At 41.6% G+C, this 24,671-nt stretch overlaps 1 protein-coding gene across 1 annotated transcript; it reads right to left on the reverse strand.

Annotated features, from left to right (window-relative positions):
• Positions 1-5,865: 5,865 nt before the first annotated feature.
• LOC145403235 (uncharacterized) lies at positions 5,866-24,476 on the reverse strand. The gene is made up of 4 exons (XM_080275050.1): positions 24,387-24,476; positions 23,579-23,641; positions 14,009-14,191; positions 5,866-10,995 (listed from the first exon to the last, which is right to left on the reverse strand). Exons 1-4 carry the CDS (start codon positions 24,474-24,476, stop codon positions 6,037-6,039), a joined length of 5,295 nt encoding a protein of 1,764 aa, XP_080131176.1. The 3' UTR covers positions 5,866-6,036.
• Between the last annotated feature and the right edge of the window lie 195 nt (positions 24,477-24,671).

The raw sequence follows: 24,671 nt of genomic DNA on the forward strand, positions 1-24,671 counted from the left end.
TCTGGGTGTGTGTTCAGTACAGTAAAACTTGGTTAATCCAGACAGCCCTGGTAATTGGGGGGGGGGGGACCAATCCACATACCCCATTTTCTGGATAAACTGAGCTCCTGAGGAAGGGAAAATTCAGTGTTCTGGCCAAACAACTCAAGAAGCAGGGTCTTGTAAAAACAGATCTGGACATTCTCCACTTCTGTATTGTACTTAATTTTTTTCCTCTGCCCATGATTTTACTTTAATGCAAAACAAACATCGGAAAATGTTTAATTATTATTAAATTTACAACACACACAATGAATAAGTTACCAAAATAGCAACTAATACACATCATAAATATGAGATAAAACATCCCTAGTTTCATTTGTGGTGTGCTCAAAGCTGCTGTGTTGCTGATTTCTCCACGTGTGTGTGTGTGTTTTAATGACATCCTCATGGTGTTTTTTGTCCATTACAGTAAATCCACAGACAGAGGTAAAAATAATGCACAGAACAGTACTGGACACCTACCTCAAACCTGGACATGTGACTTGTGAATGCCACAAGTTAAAATGATATTCAATGCAGTATATAGTATTATGTTGCAGTTTATTTGTAAGTGTTTTAGCCAAAGTGCAAACTTGGGTGAGCTGAATAACATCCAGTGGTCTCAACACCATCTTGAAGTTAAAAGTAAGTACCCTTTTTTATTGGTTCCAAGTATATTAAGCTTGCATAAAGATGTTATTATATGTAGATTTTTAGGTAATCCTTAAGGAGACTGCAGTGACTTAGGTGTAAAGAAGTGCATTTTTGAGTATGAAGAGGATCCATCAGTAACATGGAAAACATGTTTATATTATGAGAAGTTAGGTTGGGTAAGAATAAGTTTGGTTATGTTAGCATAAAATTGGTTGTTAGCATAAAATAGGTTAGGTTAGGATAAGATAGATAAGGCTGGAAAAAAAAAAAAAAAAAAAACAGGTTTGGACAAACAGGCACTTATAAGGACACTATAGTTCAAAAATGGCATCCGTCTGTCTTCGTGTACCAAAAGATGGCGTTCGTGTATAAAAAAAAAAAAAAAAAAAAATGCTTTTCACCAGTTTTAGAAAATACTTAAAGAATCCCTTGAGGTGCAAAGGTTAGGAAAAAAGAAAAAAAGGCAAGAAAACTGCAAAATACAGTGGTCCTGTGTCTCATTAAGGATTACTTATTTTTTTAAATTTAAATGAAAATTACCAAATCTGACTGTCGAGGTTGGAAAGTTGTGACCACAGCCTGCATTCAGGAGTTAATCCCTAAAATAACTATCCAAAAAATGCTACACTGCCATTAAAATGTTCATACAGTACCATATAATGGTTCTTTGAAATAAAGAATATATTTTAAAAATTAAAATATAAAACTTTCTCCAGTATGAATTTACTGTTCTGAAGACGTGCTGACAAGGACCCTACAGATGGTGGTACAACATACATAAACCAAGGGTGGTACAATATATATACCATGGGCACAGTGAAGCAGCTGTGGCATCCACCAGTGAGTCAAACCCCCTCATATTTCCCTGCACCTCACCAAGAAGGACCCTGACAAGGCACTGTCTACCATATGAGGGTGCTGATTCCTTGTACAGCTTATGTACAGTACTGTTCTACTGTATACAGCACCAGGTCAGCCCCGCAGATGCAGTCGCTTACTTGTGGTCAATGGGTCTTCTCAGCCAGACAAGTTAATTAACAACAACTCTTCCTAACAATGATAATACACCATAATAATGAACATAGTTTTCACAGCTGACTACACCACTGTCATACTGATCACAGCCAAAAATGGATGCATGTGACATACCGTATTTTATATTTACCTATTTGAGCTATTAATGTACAAATACAATACAGTAAAGCCATGAACAGTGGTGGCCACAGTAACACCCAGTACTGAATGATATGGTATGAAAGGTTAGTTTTCAAGTTAGTGGTCATCCTTATTTAGCTCTCAAAGGTAGCCCTCTTGTACTGTGCATGTGAATTCATAGTTTCGGAAGAAAAACTATATTAACTTAAAAAGTTAACTTACAGCCATGATTTACAGTAAATGAACAAATTTCCATGACACTGGATGTTCTCAAATGGCAGTTATAAGTGTCCATTTACAGTGCTTCCCCGTGTTTATCATATTTCAACTGCAAATGAATTTGAAATCTTTATTTATCCCACCATAATTTCATACTTATTTTTGTATACAGTCAATTTTATGTACAAAAATATATACATAACACCCTGAAAGAAGAATGAGCATTACGTCCTTGTCTAATGATTATTCATCCAAGTGGAAGCAACAACCTGGTACTGTACTTCATTTCAGATCTATAAGATATGGCTGATTGTTAACACACTGAATGCATCATTATTTAAGTAAAGGAACCTTGTGGACTAGCTTGATACCAAAATTTTGGTTACCGGTATGTGAGTTCCCTAACTTCAGTTTAAAGACTTGTTAACTCCCTGAATCTGATGATTTATTCCAATATTAATTGTACACCCCCTGACAATTTTATTGCACTAAGGAGAGGTTCTTTTAAGTGAAGAGGTTAGATACAGCCTTAATTAACCTCTTCACTACAAAAAAAAAATTGTTCCTCAGTATAATGTAATAGTCCAGTGATTCTCAACCTTTTTTGCCCCATTCACCCCTTCCACCATATGGCAGAATGTCATTCCCCCTTTTCCAAGACTGTCTTACTCATAAGGTGCTTACCTGAATAATACACATAAAATAATGAGAGTGACAGAATCTACCGAGGCCTGAGGGCCAACAGCGTCACGTCCAAAACGAAAACCTGACGGCACAGGAATATGACGACTCTCTCTCTCTCTCTATCTCTCAGGGTTTCACTTTATAAAATACGTAAAAATAATTGTATTTTTTTTTAGTCGAGATGAAATTCCCCTTGATTTGAGAGGTTTTGGTAGCTCCTTCGCCGTTTCCCCAACTTAGGCAAACAAAACAAGCTGACAGGACGAAGACATGAAAGAAGGTGAGCCTCCTCCTCCACCTCAGACCGTACATACACACATATCTTCTCACTCACAGAAACAACTGAAACGGACCTGAGAGGAAATTTTCTCTTCCGTTATTTCTCACACTATTCCTTAATTATTATAAAAAATAACAATACATTGAAAAAAAAAAAAAAAAAAAAAGGGCTTAACTGATGCACATTATGTTTTGTGTTCAGAGGCAATAAAAAGATGAATATAACAACAGTTTGAGCTTGCCATTCTATGGCCTCAATTCCCCCCCCTGAGACACTTAAATTCCCCCCCGGGGGGGAATTCCCCCCTGGTTGAGAATCCCTGTAATAGTCTGATAGAGGTCTGATTAGGATGAAAAGTACATCACTAAAGTGATGTACTGGTAGTTAATATACTGTAATGTAATCTTGGTATGAAGCTAGTCTCCCAAAAAAGCATCGGCCCCTTTCTTCAATAAAATTTGACACAAAGGATGATGCCTTCTGAACAGTAACTACCGGTATAGTGATCCCTTGGTTATAGCATTTTTCGCTATTACTGCTAGATGAAACTCTGCACTCCAGCTGTTATAGCCCTTTTTTTTTTTTTTTTTTTTTTCCTCAAAAGCATTGTTATTGCCTGCCTAAGCTGGTTTCTGCCAGCATTGATGATGCAGTGTCTATGGCTTCTGAAAGCTTTGAGGGATTCAAAGCTGAGGAGCTAATCCCAGGTGGTGGAACCCCTTACATCTCATGCCCATCTCAAGTCTCTCTATGGTACCGGTACATTTTTTCTACCTTAATGTGCCCTTTTCATCATGTTCTATTAACCTAACCATGTCCTTGTGTGTTACTGGCACCCGAATAGTATTTATATTTTACTGGGTCTGACTTTTGTAAAAGTTTATTTTTTTTTATTTTTTTTTTTTTTAAATGCGAGGAAGAAGGAACCAAAGGCCATGACCCCGCACTTGGGGTGCTTGGTACAACAGGATAAATCCCATAGGTTCTGTGTATTCATTATCGTGCAATTCCATTATCTTGCACCATGTTCAGTACCAATTATGAGCAATAACCAAAGGTTCAGTGATTATGTTGGGAAGCCTGCCATTCTAGTATGGGAGAGGTGTCAGTTATCAGGAACATGCTTTAATTACTATGGATCCATATGTTCATCTTAGCAGAGTAATACAGTAAGGCAGTGACATACTGTATATCAGTAGGCTTAGGTCCACTTCCTGAAGGGCAATGATAATGCCTTGTAATGTTTACGGTCTTTATGGTGGCTGAAAAACCCATGGGTGCATTTGACACTATTTCAACTTAGGCCTCAGAAAGCCTCCAATGGATGGATTCACTTATGGAAATAATACTATCACTGAGAAAAGCCCAATGCCATTATGATTTGATATGGCATTTAATACACCTTTAAGTGCTTGCAAATGAATATTATCGATTTATAGTAGCTATACCGTGTTCGAACCAATTCACCAGTAAGCTCAGCTCATGGAAACATAGGGATGTTATATTGCTACCTGGCATCCCAACTGCTAGAATGGACATTATACAAGGAGCCTGAATCACTTGAATTACAAGTAGCAGTGGTGGTTTTGTGTATGGAGAAAAAAAAAAAAAAAAAAAAAAAAAAAAAGTTGTCCAGTTTTAGAATAAGTGATAACTGCATAAGTGACAGTTATCAGGGGCACAAAAATAGACATGAATGTGCAGGTCACAGTCAGAAATATCAACTATATCAAACCTGCTATACAAGTCATGTTTTGAGCAGTTACAGAAACATCACTTCCAGGGGGGGGGGGATGCTTTTTTGGAGGCTGTGCATCAGACTATTTCAAAACATTTTGGAACCTAAATAGGCCTAGTAATGGCAAACATCTTCCAAACTGTGGCAGTCTGATGTTATGAATTAGACTGGAATTAATATAATGCAAATGCTGAAGTTTTAACTAATCTAAGTAACTTATGACTGACTCCTTCATTATGATAATATACAGTACAGTATCTAACTTTATTCTTGCTATCTCCAGACAATTTTACACAGCTCTTATGATATATTTGAAAATGGAGGGGTTAGATGTGGCCTTATTAACTCATTCAGTGTGAGATATCTTTGCAAAGTTTCATAAAAATCAATTACTGTACAAAGAATACCACAAAAAATATACCGTACTTAGGGACCGAAGGTTAATACTGGTATCTTGTATGTACTTACCGGTATGCAGCTCACATCCAAGGAGGCTGACCCCCAAAGCTGGTACAGTATTATATTATTTTGTTTGTTTATTGTAAATTATTTCTGCTAGTGCCAATCAACTTATTAATTTAGGAGGGGCCTCTAAGACTGCATGGGTTAACATGGGTTGTATCTAACTCCTCCAGTTTGAAGACTCCTCTTAGCAGAATAAAACTCTGGAAGTGAGGGAAACAAAAACTAACTGAAGATATTAAAATTATCTAAAATCAGCTTTCTCCAGTTCCATTTAGAGACCAATCAAACTTAAGATGACACAGTGCTCATTCCTCTGCAAACTGTAAATACGTCATTAATATATACAATACAGGTAAACAAAACATACCTGAAGTGAACCAAGAATATTTTTTGTGTTACATCTAACACAGGTTTAATTCTGTGATTCACACAACATATGATGGAAACAAAATGTCATAAATTTCTTCCATCCAAATGGTTTCCTCAAATTAATGTTCATATCAAATGATAATATGACTATTGATAGTACAGGAAGTCCTCATTACAAGCTACTTTTTTTTTATTAACATTTTTTGCTATTAAGTCCACAACAAATTTTAGAAAAATTGCCTAATAGTTCCCTCACAACCTATAAAGCTGATTTACCGGTTTCCCCCAGTTTACTGTATCAACTGTTGGGAAAAATCTAATATTCTGGAACATATCCCAACACTTATAAAATGAGTACTGCCTGTACTGTATAAAATAAAGTGTACATAACACTTCCCTTTGTAAGTCTTTCAGTTAATTGTACTTTACTCCAGTACTAATCTGACTCCTACTAATGTTCCTGCAAAAGGTGATCATTAAATTCCTTAATGCTGCCATATCTAGTATATGTATTATTGAAGTAACAAAACGCACATACCAGATTCTTTTCTGGATGTTCCCTCTCTATGTGACTCTGGAGCTCCTTTGGTGAGTAACAAAGCTGTGGGCTTCCCTTACCTTCATCAATGCACCTCCCACACACAATGGATGGGAAGCCTTTGGTGTGGTAAAGTGCACTTTCCACATCCCTGGTTTCTCTACCGTCGTCTGTGGTACCAACATCATGGAGTTCTTCTGGGGCATCATCTGGAAGAGTTACGTAGAATACATTGTTTTCCCCTAAGTCACGGCATTCAGTTTCAGCAGTGGTCATTCGCATTTTCTTTTCTTCCTCTTGTGGTGCTTCCACTGGGATGTCATCTGTTTCTAACAAACGTTTTCTTCCTCTTTTGCCTCCTTTTTCACCTCTTCTGCTTCTCAAACTCTTTGGAAACTCAATATTTGGACAATAAGGATCCGACATATCTGTCAATGCATATTTTCTCACAATTCCTGTCTTCCGGTATCCACCATTTTGTGCCATTTTATCCCCTGTTTCAGAAGGCCCATGCAATACCCTAAGAATTTCACCTCTGTTTGCTCGCTCCATGTCTTGTTCTGTAGCACAATGAGAGATTGTTTGCAGACACTCTATTTTGTTTATAATGTAGTTTGGCAAAGTCACATTCCTGTTGAAATTCATGAAAGACTTCAGAGCCACAGGAACTCTTGGAGCCCAGCTCATAGCCTCAATAACCACATTATCTACATCCTTTAAGTTTCTGATCATTATGAGAGCTGCATACAGGTGTTTGCATAGTTGCATCTGTCCATTATCAATAAAGGCAGAGCAGCTGCATGTCCTGAGGTAGATGTTGCAGATATGTTCATTGTGAGAAATGTTGCTCTTCACTTGAGTTGGAATGTACCGGGAGATCTCTTGGCGGTAGAGGTCAAGGGCCAGTGCAGTGAGAGGCTGGAGTATGGAGTTTGCCATCCCAGCTATGTCGTTACCAAACTGGTCCTGAATTTGCTTGAGCTGACTGTACAAGCTCTTTTTTACATGGATGGGACTGGAGAGGATAGGCACATCTGAATCATCAGATGTTCCTGTGGAAAAATCCTCATGACCTAGGGCTTCTGAGGCCCTAACTGATACAAAGCCATGTTCCTCCCATCCCAAGTGGCACTTCACACCCCTCATCTCTGTAATTCTAAACCCCTTCTGGATTGCCAAGACGTCTTCTTCTCTTTGCTCTATTACCCCATACTTACTCTCTGACTTCTGAACCTGATATATTCCTCTACCTAAGATTTTGTTAAGCATCTTGACCACAAAATGAGACATCCTCTTGTTGCGTGCATTGCTATCTGGTTCTTCCACTTCCTTGGGTCTCTTGTCAGCCATGTTCTCAAGACAGAGCAGTGTGTTGCGCCTGAATCCATCCGTGGCTTTGTAACCAACCTGAGCTGTATATGTGTCGCTCCAGGGGCAATCAAACCAGAATTTATCCAAGTAGTGGATAAAAGAATGCTTGATGGGACGGGTGATGAGCAAGTCAGGAACAGTGTTGAGGATGAACTCCTTGTATGCATATTCCATTTTCTTTCGCATGTCTGTATTCCAGCTCATCATGATACACTTAAATCCTAACTCCAATGGATATGCCAGCATTTGCAGATGCTCATTTGCACTGATGTGAGCTTTCAAGGCCTCAGTGGTGTGATAGTTATACAGAGATGATTGCCAAAACATGTGGTTTACAGCATTACGTATCTCAACTCTACTCTCATGCTGCACAAGTGGCCTAAATCCATTTCTCAATGAACAAGGCCTCACCCAGAAAAATCCATTTCCATCATTATAAAGGTAAAGCATCTTGGGGTGCTCACAAGTAGGATCTTTGCACGGAATGTTTGCTGCAAGCAACTGGAAGATAAAATTGTGGGTGTCCTCTGCCTCTCTGTTACATATGGTCACCACACCAGTATGTTCTTTGCCAGTCTCATCACCATATGTCACATAGCTGCATTTAAAACAAGAGCTCATGAAATCCTGCTTAGAGTCGTATCCAATCACCTCCTGGCCATGATCGCTGATGGCCTGGAGAGTACTGTCTGTTGCTATGACCACCCAATAGTCCCGGTTCTGTATCCTGTCACCTCGCTGGAAGTACAGGACCTTATCAAAGTTTGTTTCTAAAACTTTTTCTGCTTTCCTCCAGTCAGAGCAGGTGGGATTTGGATCTTTTTTCCAGTTCATGGCCAAGTGCAGATATTTTTTGTCAATGCTCTTGCACCTGCGAGTGATCTGGCCAAGGGCATGGGCAGAATTCTTTGGATCACCAGCAAGGAGTGGCATGTTCCTCTGCATGGAGTGGTATATCTCATGAGCTGTGGCATTGGTCAGGATACGTGCCTTGTCCCAAATGTCTCGCTCTGCCCATGTTGGCCGTTTCCTTTCCCCAACTGGCTCCTTATTATGGTAAAACTCATTTGATGCTCCCTTAAAAACATTCCATGTTTTGAGGTCCTGGTCCAATTCAAATTTGAGTTTCCATTTACACTTTAAGTGAGGGTGATGGATGCGATCTTTGCGGCGGTGAGTCTTACGGCGGCCATTGGCCCGATAACAGGCATTGCAGAGGGTGGAAAATGTCTCGTTAGAATACCAGTGAGGGCTGTCTGTAATAAAGCATCCCTCACACGTTCTCCCCGAGTCCAAATTCAACTGGCAGGCACTACACAATTTGCCAACAGTAGTGATGTCCTTAAGTGGCACCCCACAGTCACTTCGGCACTCACTTGTGAGGGAGGCACACTGTAAGATCATTGTAACTGCAATGAACTTTTCTCCAGGCCGACTTTTGCCCTCCTTCAATTCATAGGTTTCATCATACCGGTGCAGCTTTCCCCAATTAGGGTTGGCCTCCACTGAAACTGAGAGTGTGTCTGCATCACTGACAGGCTTCACACGTCGGTCCACCTTAATGCACTTCTTCTTTACATCAAATGGTATATTGTCTATTAGCGTTCTGGTGGCCACCCCTACATCAACATCTTCCAAGTAAATCCACTTCCTCTCCTCCTTTAGCCACTCCTCACACATCCTGCTGCTCAAAAATTCCAGAACTTCACTTCTCACTTTTGGATCATCTTTTTCACCATTGTATATCTTGGATTTGGTTATGCCATTCTTCAGTGTGCATCGTAAGCGCAGACTGCCCAGTCCCTGTGTTACTAACTCAGCTTTGAGCAGGATGGCATTGACATTCTCATTCCTACTTTTGAGCCAGTTCTTCCTTTGCTTTGGTGTAATCTCAGACTGCACCTTTAGCCACTCATACACTTCTTTCTTGTCCACATAATCCTGAACCTTCTTTAGGGCTCGACCATCCTTCTTGCCTGAGGCTGAGCACTTGAACCTTTTCGTAACAATCTTCCCATTCTTAAGATAAAAGCGAACGCGTAAGCAAGAGTAGCTGCTCAAGTACCCAACTTCAGGAGGTTTAGTCAGTAAGTCAGTAAGTCTGTCAAAGTTAATATTGCCCTTAGCTGGTGTAACACGCTCCCTTCCCCCTGTGGAGCGCCTTGTATGGGGTATCTCACGCTCAGGGGATGACTCTGGACTGGCACCAAATGGAATGCGTCGCTTCCGTCTCCTCAGGCTGAGTCTTGGCATTAGACGAGGCTTGACATCTTCATGGCAAACTTGATACAGCATGGCGGTGTTGATTTCACCCTCCACAAGCCAACACATAAGCACAAGTCGCAAGAACTTAGAATACTGTGTGATGTCCTGTAGATAATCAAGCTTATTAGGATGAACAATCTCCCCAGAGGTGGCTGTGATCAAGCTGAAGGCTTCCCGATCCATGGCAGCCAAACAGAACCCCACTACCACGGCCAGGCCAAAGGCAGAGTCACACTGCTCCGTTGGGTAGAGGCGAGCACAGCGGTTAGAGCACACGTGGTTATCTGCATCGTGCATACTCTCGGGGTCGTGTAGGCAAGAAAAACTTGGTTCCTGCAGCCCAAGGTGGGTAATAAATTCATCCATCATGAAGTAAAGTGGCTCAGGGATGCTCCAACCAAGGGTGTCAGCATAAAGTACATCATTTTTATCAAAGCTGTAAAGAGCAAAGGAGAAATGACTGGCAGTATAAGCACGATCATCAACAGGCTGGGAAGGGTAAGGGTTCTCATGGTCGGCCTTACCTACATGCAGAAGAAAGATAACCTGCACCCTGGACTTGTCAGGGTATTTACTTTCAAGATGATTACAAATGCCACTCATGTCTGCCAGCTCTGTCACATTGAACACCTCTGTGCGGCAGTCACCGTGCTCACGTACCATGTGTGCAAATATATCCAACACTCCTTCAGTCAACCAGCGTTCACATGCCAAAGACAATAAATCAGACACAGTGGCAGTACACTTTGGCAAGGTTACAGTGGCAGAGCATCCACTATTCTGGATTAACTGATGGAAGGCATAGATGGACTCAGTGGCAACGGCCACGTCACACTGAAAAGGCATTGCAAGTTCTTCAGCAAACCACTCCTCCTCCTCAAGCACCTGCATGCGATTGTTGTGTAGCTGATGCAGGAAGTCCATATATCGCATCCGGTGGAGGTCAAAGTTTCCTACATCTGTCTCAACCACCATATCTGAGTGCACCGAGAGGTACTCCAAGATGGACTGCATTTGATTCACTGGTAAGATGTGCTCCAGCCTCTTCATATCTGCCAAGTTAGGTGACATCTTCTTGTACTCAATTTTGCTGGATCTGAGGGTAGGTGGGACATGAATAGTTGCCCCAGCATTCCTTCCTAGGGTCAAGCTGGTAGAATTTTGGTTGTCCTTTCCGCGGGTTTCTTCACCCTCGGTGATCTCAGCCATGCACACCAACTCCTCGGATCCCTCACCCTGAAGAATATAAAGAATAATGTGTTGACATGTAATGTTCTGATAATTACATGTTGGGTTTAAAGATAACACAAGACTACATATATAATTCTTCACTGAGCACTGTGCAGAAGTGTTCCAAGAAACTGCCACTTTCAGAGGAAAAATTGCTGCAAATTAGGATTATGTCTTACCATTATCTTTTCAAATTTTAACATAATCACATTTTAAACTATACACAATACCAAGTTTCACCCAGTTTTACCCATGCTATACATAGCCTACATTTGAATGCACTGAATAGGAGTATAAACTAGTTTACAGTGTTGATATGTAACTCGCTGGAAGAAACGCTACTGTGTAACATTTCTGCTTCAACTCTCTTCACCTTTACATCCTTATCATTCATTAATAAACATGGCTGTGCAATTTGGAGAGTACAAGAATTACTAACGTAATCATCGTCATCATCATCATCCGGACTTCCCTTCCCACCCTACGGCAGGGTAAGGAGTAGCAACGTCCAGACAACCTAAGTCTGTCCAATTCACTCATCATGCATGCCCATAGCATCCTGGCTCCATCAGACAGGCCAAAAAAATTTCACTAAATGCTGTGGCTTCACATATACATATCTAATAGACAAACACTGTCATGTTAAAAAAGGGGTGCCAAATTCCTGGTTATGCGTTTCTCCACACAAAATTCATCCAGCCAGCTCGATCTCTTGTCAGTCCCTTTGCCTCACCAACTTCCATACCTCTCTTCCTCACACACTCATCCACCATATCCCTCCACCTTCTTAGCCTACCTCACCTCCTCCCTCCTTCAAAGTTGCTCTGATATACCTTTTTCACTACTCTATTGTAATCCATTCTCTCAACATGACCAAACCATCTCAGTACACTCTCTTTAATTCTGCTGTCCACAGATTTCCTTACTCCGCATCCTGGCTCCATCAGATGGGCCAAAAAAATTTAACCACGTTCTGTAGCTTCACATATACCTATTTAACAGAGTCAATCCAAAAGCTGTCATGTTAAAAAGGGGTGCCAAATCCCTGGTTATGCGGTTCTCCGCACAAAATTCATCCAATCAGCTCAGTCTCTTGTCAGTCTCTTAGCCTCACCAATTTCCATACCTCTCTTCCTCACTCATCCACCATATTCCTCCACCTTCTTCTTGGCCTACCTTGCCTCCTCCCTCCTTCATATTCGCTCAGATATACCTTTTTCACTACTCTATTGTCATCCATTCTTTCCACATAACCAAACCATCTCAGTACACTCTCTGATTCTGGTGTCCACAAACTTCCTTACTCTGCATCTTTTATGAATCACATTATTCCATATCCTTCCCACTTTCCATACTCCACATACATTCCTCAACAGTCCCATCTCCACTGCTCTTATTCCTGACTTCATTTCCATGCCACACCATAGCCTCATATCTGTATGTTACAGTTGGCACTAACACTCCTTCATGTAAATCTCGTGCAGCTGCAACACTCAAGCCTCCATTTTTTATCATGACCTTCATAGCACCAGCTACTTCCCTTCCTTGTGTCACTCTACTTTTCACTTCTATTGTGCATTTTTCTCTCTTTTCGATCACTGTACCCAGGTATTTGAACTCTCTCACCAATTCCAGTCTCTCTCCATTCACTGTAACATCACATTGGGAGTCACCTTCTCTCTCAATAACCATCACTTCACTCTTTTCTAGATTTACTCTCAAGGCACGATGCTCACAGACATCTACAAAACTCGGCATTAGTCTACCAAGCTCTTGTCTGGTATTTTGCAAGTAACACTGAATCATCGGCATACAACAAATTTTGATATTCCATCCATTACCATTTATTACCAACGTCAGCCCTCTCTCCATTACTCGTGTTTTTACTTCTCTCATCACCCCATCCATATATATGTATATTGATCAACCATGGGAACATCACACAACCTTGTCGCACGCCCATACTGATCGTGAACCAATCACTTAGACGTCCATTTACCTTTACACGTGCCTCACTACCGCCATAAAAACTCTTGGCGGCACGTACCAGCTTACCATCAACAACATACAGGCACAAAACCTTCCACAATCCTTCTCTGTCTACTTTGTCATATGCTTTTTCCAGATCCATAAATGCCATAAACTCCTTATAGTCCTTCTCACACACCTTCTCCACTATCTGTCTTACTGCAAATATTTGATCCTCACATACCCTGCCACCCCTAAAGCCACTCTGTTCGTCACACACTAGGACTTCTGATATCTCTCACTTTCTCTATATTAATTCTTCCATATACCTTCCTTTCAACACTCAGAAGACTTATGCCACAATAATTCTTGCACTCACTTCACTCATCTTTATTTTTGTACTGAGGTACAATTACTGCCATTTTCCACTACTGGCACCATTTAACTCATCCATGCCTTCTTACATATCTTCAACAAGCACTTCATTCCGCTCCCTCCACCACACTTACTCATCTCTGCATACACCTCATCAAGCCCAGCTGCTTTCCCGTTTTTCAGCCGCTTTACAGTATTCTTACATTTCCTAACACTGCATTCCTTCTCTGTACACCCCCAAAATCAATCGTGTTAACAGTTGCATTGCTCTCTCCATTCCCATTCACCAGACTTTCAAAATATTCTTTCCATCTGGTCCTTACTTCATCCCCATGGGTTAATAATCTACCACTTGCATCCTTCACACTTTCACATTTCTTTCCACTGTCACTTCTAAATTTCCACACCTCTTTCAAGAATAACTTCCTATTTTCAGAGTAATTACTAGCTTAATACTAACTAATAAATCACCTTACTGAGAGCTGCTTGATATGCCCAAACAGCCCCACTGCCCAGTTATAGAAACATCCTTCAACTCCCTCCATACTTCAAAATTCCCCAAAAGAAAGATGGTGGTCTGCAGGAGAAGGTTAACTTCAGCCTGTAATCCACCAGGTTCACATCCAGATGAGTTGGGGATCACAAAAGCAACAAGAATGTGCTCTGGATAACTCACATCTCTATCATCCTCTGTGATCAATTCCACACTTTCCCCATCCAGTTCCAGTTTCTTGGGCTTCTTCCCCAGGCTGGATCCTCTATGACGATGCATTGTGGGGCTGTCGTCTGTATCAGTCTTGATTGTGGTAGTGATGACCCCTGGTTTGTGTGGGTCATGATGAACCACCATCTGTACTGTCTGTTGAGGGAACAACAAGGTTAGTCACAAGAACTTAACAGACTAATGCAGAGTTTTGTTGATGTCTGTAAGCGTCGCGCCTTGGGAGTAAATATGGAAAAGTGTAAAGTGACGGTTATTGAGAGAGAAGGCGATTTCCAGTGTGATGTTACAGCAAATGAAGAGAAACTGGAAATGGTAAGAGAGAGTTCAATTACCTGGGTGTGGCGACAGAAAAGACAGGAAAATGTGCAAAAGACGTGGAAAGTAGAGTGACATATGGAAGGAAGGCAGCTGGTGCTATGAAGGCCTTGATAAGAAACAGAGGCTTGAGTGTTGCAGCTGCATGAGGCTTACATAAAGGAGTGTTAGTGTAATGGGGTGTATAAAAGCCAGCGTTGCTTTGAGACAAAATGGGGGATCCTCTCTTTGGCTCAGTGGTAATGTGCGCGTGTATTAAGCATGAGGGCCCAGGATCAAATCCTGGCCAGACCAGTGATTAATTTGTTAAGTTTCAGTTCAGGCCTTTACATTGGTGGCAGTGGTGTGGGATGTGAAGTGGGGCTTAGAGGGCCATGATGTTGACAGTATCTTAAACCTTACATCCCAGGGGTGAGCCATCTGTGTGGTTCACGGGCTCCCCCATTGGTGGCCTTCACTGTGCTACACTACCATGTGTGTTCGAAACTGACCAAATTAATCACCAGGGGAAGAAAAGAGTGATGTCATGGGGTTTATACAAGCCCGCATTGCTTAGAGACAAAGCAGGGGATCTTCTCTTTGGCTCAGTGGTAACGTGCGCTCGTATTATGCGTGAGGGCCCAGGATCAAATTCCGGCCAGACCAGTGATTAATTTGTTAAGTTTCAGTTCGGCCCTTTACATTCGTCCCAACCTTAACATATCGATGTGACACTATGGCATGGCATGAAATTGAAAAGTCAAGTGTGAAAGCAGTGGAGACGGGACTGCTGAGGAATGTATGTGGAGTACAGGGAGTGGACAGTATACAAAATAATATGATTCATGAAAGATGCAGAGTGAGGAAGTCTGTGTACACCAGAATCAAAAAGAGTGTACTGAGATGGTATGGTCATGTGGAGAGAATGGATAATAATAGAGTGGTGAAAAAGGTATATCTGAGTGAATCTGAAGGAGGAGGTGAGGTAGGCCAAGAAGAAGGTGGAGGGATATGGTGAATGAGGATGTGAGGAAGAAAGGTATGGCAGTCGGTGAGGCTTGGGGACTGACAAGAGATAGAGCTGGCTGGTGGAATTTTGTGAGAAGCATATCCTCAGTGATATGACATCCCTTTTTAACATGACAATTTTCGCACTGACTCTATTGGATACGTTTATGTGAAGCTACAGAATGTGGTGAAAATTTTTAGCTTATCAGATAGAGCTTGGATTCTGGGGCCTTGAATGGTGAGTGAATGGAGGCGTGGCCCACTGAATAGGAGCCCCCTCAAACTGGAAAAAGATGCCTCCGCTCGCCAGATAACTTAATGTAAAATGCAAAAATGGGGTCAACTTGTTATACAATTTTTGTGTTACTTTACTGAAAATAGAATATTTTTTTATTTATCTACATATAATACTGGAGAAAAAATGGCTTCTCTATCAAAATATAATAGAAATGGAAGGTTGCGTCCATCACAGTTTAGGGACAGTCTAAATGCGATTATTATGTTGCCTGAGTATTGATCACAGTCATTTTTTTATGTGGTGAATGTACATTTGTAAGGAAAAATTGTAAATGAGTATGAAGAAATTGTATCTTACATAAAAAATGAAGGAAATATGGTACTTAACCCCTTAACCGCAGGGGGTCACTTTCGTGACGCTTGGGAGCAAGGGATCATACCGCGGGGCGTCACTTTTGCGATTCTGTGTTATTTTGAATTCCCCCGGGCTTTCAAGTGGTAGCTTGTATCATCTATCAGTACTGCCAATGTCCAACACTAGTCAGCACTCCTAATCTCAACTGTACTCCCATCCATTGTTGACACTTTAGCCATTTCTCCCCGTTCTTGACTTCCCTCCCTACCTTCCCTCCATTACCCTCTCCTCTCGCCTGCCCGGCCGTGCTATGCTAAGTAAATCTTCCCTGGAATTTTCCACTGATTTCATCCATTGAAATAAGCTCTATGCCCTATTCTTATACCAAATAATATATACCAAAAAGAAATAAGGTAAGTGAGAGTGCCATGCACCCGGAATTGGCTAATTATCACCTGACAACACCTCACGTGCACTCGTTCGCTAATTTTCGCTGTTTATTTCCCCTTGAAATATGCCGTATAATCTATTCTCGTACTAAAAATATATATAAGGAGGGAAGGGAGAAGCCTAAGTGATATTTACATTCACCTGGAACTACCTAATTTATAATGTATTGTCTAGATTTCCTGCCAATCATTTCACTGCTATATATTAGCAGCTGTCAAGAGGCTGACGTTGGCAGTAGAGTAATGCATTTCCCTAGGTAGGCCACCCCTACCAGTTCACTGTCATCTTCGAAGGTGAAGGTATGTCTGTTTGCTCCTGCTAACTTCCGCCCGCTTTTTAGCCCCATGCAAAGGGCCCAGTGACCTTTACCCCCTACTAAACCTCGTGTGGAAAGAGGTAAAGGGCTGACAATTGAAAGAAAGTGACTACGATCTTTCTGTTGAGTAAAACAGTGCAAGTGGAATTGTAAATAATGTGTAAACAGCAAGTGAAAGCAATGAATATAAGTGAACAGTGGAAAATAGTTTTATAAGTTACCTCAAGTGACAGTGCATATCACAGTGTAAATAAAATAGAAATGTAAATAATGTAAATAAAATAGAGAACGTAAATAGAAATGTAAATGAGTAGTATTATAAGAATACGAGTATATATACTTGGAGTAATGAAAGTGAAAGTTTCACTCTAGCATGTATGAATACTTTGAGTTATGAAAGTGAAGGTGAAAGTGACATTCACTCTCAATGCTAGTATACAGGACGAGAAAGTGAATGCTACGTGACAATGCCTACAGTGACAATAAACTACTATTACTGAAGGAAACTTGTGGATAAAGACTGTAGATATATATGTGTTATATAGTAATAGAAATATAAACTATGAGTGTTTTAATGAATAATAAATGACAACACCAGCGGCCAACTAGAGCAAGTAGGAAGGTCATACACCCTCGTAATTTTCATTGCTTTCACAGTGTTTTTTTCTTTGGAATATGGATTCCAAACTATTTGAGAATCATAGAATGGTGTTTCTAGTGATAATATCAGGCTGTGGTAATCATATTAAGGGTTGTCGGGAAGTGTAAAGTGGAGACTTTGTTACCCAACTTCAGAGGTCTCCACAAGTCCTACAGTACTCGACGAAGGCTCAACAAACACCCCAGGAGAAAGCCGAAGGTATGTGCCATAAGCATATGTGATTTTAATATTCTAGGACTAATAACTGATTTTTGGCAAATATTTTTAGAGAGTCTGTTGGAGCGCGAATATGGCCGCGGGTGCCGCAAGAAAAAGCAAATCAAGCCCGCAGGGTTAAACAATCGAAGATCGTATGAACCCACTGAGCTCATATGGAGGCGCTTTCTCGTGGGTAGCGTTGCGTAGTTTGTGTGCCCGCCGCCAGGGGCCCAGGGCGGCGCTTATGGTGTGTATACACCACAACTGACGCCCGCGCCTTTTGAAATTACCCGATGATTCAGGAAAATATAGTGCCATGGTCCACTGCGCAGGTAAAATATACAGTATATGGGAAAATAGACTGTAGCAGAACTGAGACGTCTTCTCAAAGCTAGAGGAATATCATGCCTTTACAAATTCGGGTCACTGATCTCGGCCCCGTAAGATTTCGGCCGCGCAATTCTTCTATCTATCTCCTGCCAGACGCCTCAATCCCGTTTGGGGTGGCCACAAACAAATTGCCTCCAAGTCGCCCTGTCCCCCGCCATTTGACTCCCCTGCTCCCAATTCACACCCCCCTCTCTCATATACCTCTCCACCCCATCCCTCCATCTCATCCTCGGCCTCCCCCTCCCTCTTCCCCCCCTCCACATCACTCACATACACTCTCTTCATCAGTCTTTCACCCTCCATCCTCTCCACATGGCCAAACCACCTCAGTGTGCTCCTCATAACGCTTCCTATCACATCCACATCCACACCACAACGCTCCTTTGTATCCTCATTCGTCAGCCTGTCTCTCCATGTGACTCCACAGGCTCCTCTTAAATAACTCATTTCCACTGCTCTCACTCTTGACTTGTGTCCTTCCAACAATGTCCAAGCTTCACTTCCATACGTTAGAGTTGGTATCACAATACTGTCATGTAGTAACTTTTTCACGTCCATGCTCACTTCCCTGTTTCTTATCACTGCTTTCAAAGAACCAGCAACCTTTCTTCCCTGCTGTACCCTGTCAAGCACTTCACCCTCCAAACCTCCATCCTTACTCATCACACTACCCAAGTACTTAAACGTACTCACATTTTCCAATTCCTCACCATCCAACCTCGCTGTACATTCACTGACTTCGCCTCTCTCAAAGACCATCACTTTACTCTTCCCTACATTCACCTTTAGATTCCATTTCTTACACATTGTAAACTCAGCCACCAAGCCTTGCAGCTCCCCTTCGTCTTCACTCAACAACACAGTATCATCTGCAAACAACAGTACAGGGAGTGTCCAAACACTATCCTCTCTCACCAGGGCCACTCCAACATCCACTACCTTACCTTGTACCTCTTTTATTACCCCATCCATGTACAGATTGAACAACCATGGAGACATGACACATCCCTGTTTCAACCCAACTTTCAATGAGAAAAATTCACTTAGTTCACCATCCACATGCACTGCAGCCTTCGCACCATCGTACATACTCTTCACAGCATTCAACAACTTCCCATCTACTCCATATATTCTTAACACTTTCCACAATCCTTGTCTATCCACCCTGTCATATGCTTTCTCCAAATCCATGAAAGCTGCATAAAACTTCTTTCCCTTCTCTAGAAACTTTTCCACTAAAGATCTAAGAATGAATATCTGATCTACACAACCTCTTCCCTTCCTAAAGCCTCCCTGTTCTTCTCCAACTAATTTCTCTGTTCTTTCTCTAACTCTCTCAATAAGTATCCTACCATAAACTATTCCTATTATACTAAGAAGACAAATGCCCCTATGATTACCACACACTTCTTTTTCCCCTTTTCCTTTGTACAAGGGAATAATTATACCTGACTTCCAATCCTCCGGGACTCTACCTTCCTCCCAGGCCAATCTGCACATCTTCCACATCCATTCTACTACTATCTCTCCCCCATGCTTCAGCATTTCACCACACACTCCATCAATTCCTGGGGCTTTCCCCAATTTAACTTTCTTCATTGCTTCCACAACTTCTATCCTACTGATTTCTTCCTGTCTTCTCACCTCCCTCCTTCTCCCAGCCATTCCCCAGCCACTTATACTCGCATTACTTCCATCCTCTATGTTCAACAATTCCTTAAAATGTTCTCTCCATCTGCTCACTTTTTCTCCCTTCTCCACTAGTAATCTACCATTTTTATCTTTCACTCCCCTGCTAACTTCACTTACACTCTGTCTTACTCTTTTCACCTCTTTCCAGAACATTTTCTTACAGTCCCTCCACTTTACACTCAAATTCCTTCCAAATTCCTCATCCACTCTCTTCTTACTCTCTCTTACTAATCTTTTCACCTCTCTCTTTCTTTCTACATATAACTCTCTCTTCCGTCTCTCAACTTCTTCCATGCCCCTATTTCTCATACATTCATTGTATGCTTTCTTCTTTTGTGCCACAGCCTGTCTAACCTCTTCAATCCACCACGCTGTTCCTTGCACCCCCTTCCGTCTTCTCTTCCTTCCACACACCACATCACATGCTGCACATATTTCTTCTGTAAATATCCTACACACACCTTCCATGTCTCCCATCTGCTCCAATTCATATTTGCCCAATCATTCCTCCACTTCTCTCTTATACTCTGCCTTTTTCTCATCCTCTTGTAACCTTTCCACTCTCCTTGCAACTACTCCTTCCTCTCGTCTTTCCCTTCTTCTGTTCCTCCATCTTACTTGAATCTTAATTCTGGTCACCACCAAGTAGTGGTCAGAAAGTCCAGACGTGCCAGATGAAAGATTACGATCTTTGGAAACTGTATGATATATTTTTCCAACAACTGAGATTCATAAGACTTGGTAAAAATGTGCTGAATGCAAACACACACAATAAGCTTTCATACTTTTTAGTAAACTCCATGGAAAGCTTTTCAGCGTAAATCCCATTTAGAGCATCAGTAAATTATCAATGATGAATATAATACTGGTATAAAGCTTTATGCAAGAGTAATAATCCCTATAGGAATTTTTTAAAAGGAAGGTATACCAGCTCTGAGTGGGTAGTGACCCCAAGCTATTTAGTGATCCAGCAAACACTGGCAACTTTCAGGAGTTTGTGGGGGCTCTAATTGGGCAAACTTGGGCTGTCTGGACATTGCCACTCCTCATCCTGCCCTAGGGTGGGAAAGGAGGCCCGGATGATGATGATGATGATGATGATGATGATTATGATGATGATCACCTCACTCAAATGATGTACAGTATGCCCTCATCGTATGTTGATGCACTTGGAAAAATCCATTGCATAACTATTTATTGTACATCGTCGAATAATAACATGGATTCAATGGGGATATGGTTTTGGCCATGGGCCGCCCACCCAACAAAGTCAAAAAAGAAGTTTGCAACTCACCTAAAATGGTTTCTATTTCACTTCACTGCACTTCATGTGCTGCTAAAACTTCCAACTCACTTAAACTGGCAGTTATGGTATAGTATTTCACTTCTCTGCACCTCACTTGCTATCTGAACTCACACACCACACTATTCTTCCATCACTTTCTCTAACACACAGGAGCGTGCGTAGAGATTTGGGGGCCCAGGGGGGCTAGGTTGTTTGTGGGGTCCCCTCCTGGAGGGGGGCCCCTGCAAAGAACCTAGCCCCTCTCATTCTCAAGACTTATCTAATATCTCAGCCGGGACTGTTGGGATGATAAATATATATATATATATTTTTTAAATATAAAAAAATAGCTTATAAATTTTTAAGGCTTTGGGGGGCCCCCCTCAATTGGGGGCCCAGGGGGCAGTTTCAATCAGGTCCCCCCCCCCTCAGGTACCACTGCTAACACCTGAATGTGACTAATGTAAATGCTATCTTGCAACAAACAAATGACTGTAGGTTCGTGGGAGGGCAACTGCATAAGCGAAAATAGCGTTTGTATTATGAACCAGTGATGCTTCATACGGGATCATAATCATCTATTTATCTATTATCTATCTATTGCCAGACGCCTCAATCCCGTACAGGGTGGCAACAAACAAATCGCCATATACTGTAAATGATACGTGCTCCCTGCGTGTCAGCAAGTGGGTTGGTGGAGGGTTAGTGCTCCTCCCCGTAAAACAAATACTGTAACTCAAAGTCAAATGGCCACCCCTTATGGGATTACGGCATCTGGCAATAGACAGACAGATATATACAAAATCTATCATATTATCTATCTATCTATCTATTGCCAGACGCCTCAATCCCGTTTGGGGTGGCCACAAACAAATCGCCTCCAAGTCGCCCTGTCCCCCGCCATTTCACTCCCCTGCTCCCAACTCACACCCCCCTCTCTCATATACCTCTCCACCCCATCTCTCCATCTCATCCTCGGCCTCCCCCTCCCTCTTTCCCCCTCCACCTCACTCACATACACTCTCTTCGTCAGTCTTTCACCCTCCATCCTCTCCACATGGCCAAACCACCTCAGTGTGTTCCTCATAACGCTTCCTATCACATCCACATCAACACCACAACGCTCCTTTATATCCTCATTCGTCAGCCTGTCTCTCCATGTGACTCCACAGGCTCCTCTTAAATAACTCATTTCCACGGCTCTCACTCTTGACTTGTGTCCTTCCAACAACGTCCACGCTTCACTTCCGTACGTTAGAGTTGGTATCACAATACTGTCATGTAGTAACTTTTTCACTTCCATGCTCACTTCCCTGTTTCTTATCACTGCTTTCAAAGAACCAACAACCTTTCTTCCCTGCTGTACCCTTTCAAGCACTTCACCCTCCAAACCTCCATCCTTACTCATCACACTACCCAAGTACTTAAACGTACTCACATTTTCCAATTCCTCACCATCCAACCTCGCTGTACATTCACTGACTTCACCTCTCTCAAAGACCATCACTTTACTCTTCCCTACATTCACCTTTAGATTCCGTTTCCTACACACTCTCTCAAACTCATCCACTAAGCCTTGCAGCTCTCCTTCGTCTTCACTCAACAACACGGTATCATCTGCAAACAACAGTACAGGGAGTTTCCAAACACTATCCTCTCTCACCAGGGCCACTCCAACATCCACTACCCTACCTTGTACCTCTTTTATTACCCCATCCATGTACAGATTGAACAATCATGGAGACATGACACATCCCTGTTTCAACCCAACTTTCAATGAGAAAAATTCACTTAGTTCACCATCCACACGCACTGCAGCCTTCGCACCATCATACATACTCTTCACAGCATTCAACAACTTCCCATCTATTCCATATATTCTTAACACTTTCCACAATCCTAGTCTATCCACCCTGTCATATGCTTTCTCCAAATCCATGAAAGCCGCATACAACTTCTTTCCCTTCTCTAGAAACTTTTCCACTAAAGATCTGAGAATGAATATCTGATCTACACAACCTCTTCCCTTCCTAAAGCCTCCCTGTTCTTCTCCAACTAATTTCTCTGTTCTTTCTCTAACTCTGTCAATAAGTATCCTACCATACACTTTTCCTATTATACTAAGAAGACAAATGCCCCTATGATTACCACACACTTCTTTTTCCCCTTTTCCTTTGTACATTACAATACAGTACTGTATATATTTTACGACCACGAGTCGTGCTAGCATAGATACATCTTTTTTATTTGATGGCATCTCTCCATGTGTTACAATCATGAGCCATTTTTCATCTCAAATCCATATCCTGAGAGTCTCCATACAGGACCTCATCCTTAATCTTCCTTGGTCTACCTCTGGGCATTCTTTCCTCCACATTTGTACCTGTGATCCTCTTCACCCTTCATTAATCCCTTTAATATGAGTACTCTTAATCTGAATATTATCTTCTGGCAGTAGCAAAAATAAGGTACTGTATTTTATTTAAAAAAAAAAAAAAAATCAATATCCCCCACTTACTGCATTTAAACATATTGCTGATAATACACATCCCAAGGCTTAGTGAAAACAATACTAACACACACACACACACACACACAAGCATAAGTGAAAAAACATGAGGTTGCATCTCACTTACATCCTTGCGGTCCATCCTGAAAACATCATGTGCATCATCCTGTGCCTCCCCATCATCATCAGCCTGGGGGAAGTAGTGGAAAAGTAAGGGAAGATAATACTGTGCATGACAAGTAAGTGAAAGCACACACAGGAACCACCTCTAGGCAACATAAAGAATTGCTGGGAACAGTTTACCTGTGTAAACAATCTACCCAAACATTAAACTGTGCATTCCCAAGATGGGCTCATTCTGAAAAACAGATTAAAGAAAAAATAATAATAATTATAATAAAACTATATACAGTACATAGAATAAATCTTGAGCAAGGCAGAGAAAGCTGTGTATATACACAACTATGGCTCAAATCCTAGTGACTTCAGATTTTTCCATCCAATACCTTATATTACTGCAAGGTACACAGAGTGGTATTCCTACCATTAAATGATTTAAAAGTACAGCAGCCTGATCAATCTTGGACCCTTCAAGCCCTAAAATGGAAAATATAGGACTGGCTGTTACTGTTTACAAAGGCCATAATACAGATCATCTTCATGTTGACATAAAAGTACAGTATTCCTAATCAACGCCATTGCAAACAAGAAACACAAAGTTCATTGCCTTAAGACACAATTAATTCCATCCCTGAAATAATACATTATACAGCCCCTGTAATGAAATACTGGTGCTGGATAATGATGCCTTCTTGTGGTGGTGGGCAGCTCCATGCCCTACAATTGCACTGTAAATCAACTTTAATTCCTTTTATTACAGTATGTATAATGGAGAGAGAGAGAGAGAAAAACAACTAATTTCCCCCTTCCCTCACCTTGCTCTCCTCCAGGAAGTGGGTCAGCATCTGCTCCTCCTCAGCAAAGATGGCCGAGCAGAAGGGACATCCAAATGCTGGAGTGGACATGGTGTGTGTTGTCCCTATGGTGGCTGCCTAGGGGAAAAAGATTATTGTTGGGGAACTGTGCAGGTAACTACAGTACTTATTAAGTTTCAGTCCATGCTAAGGCATACACATAATTTTGTTTTACAATGACATAATTTTGGGGGAGGTCTTCTCTCTGAATTTTCTGCCATATGTGATTCATTCAGTACTGCACTG

The sequence above is a fragment of the Coenobita brevimanus genome, chromosome 60, assembly GCF_032717465.1.
Source record: "Coenobita brevimanus isolate Jiangsu-jjx chromosome 60, ASM3271746v2, whole genome shotgun sequence".
NCBI lineage: Eukaryota > Metazoa > Arthropoda > Malacostraca > Decapoda > Coenobitidae > Coenobita > Coenobita brevimanus.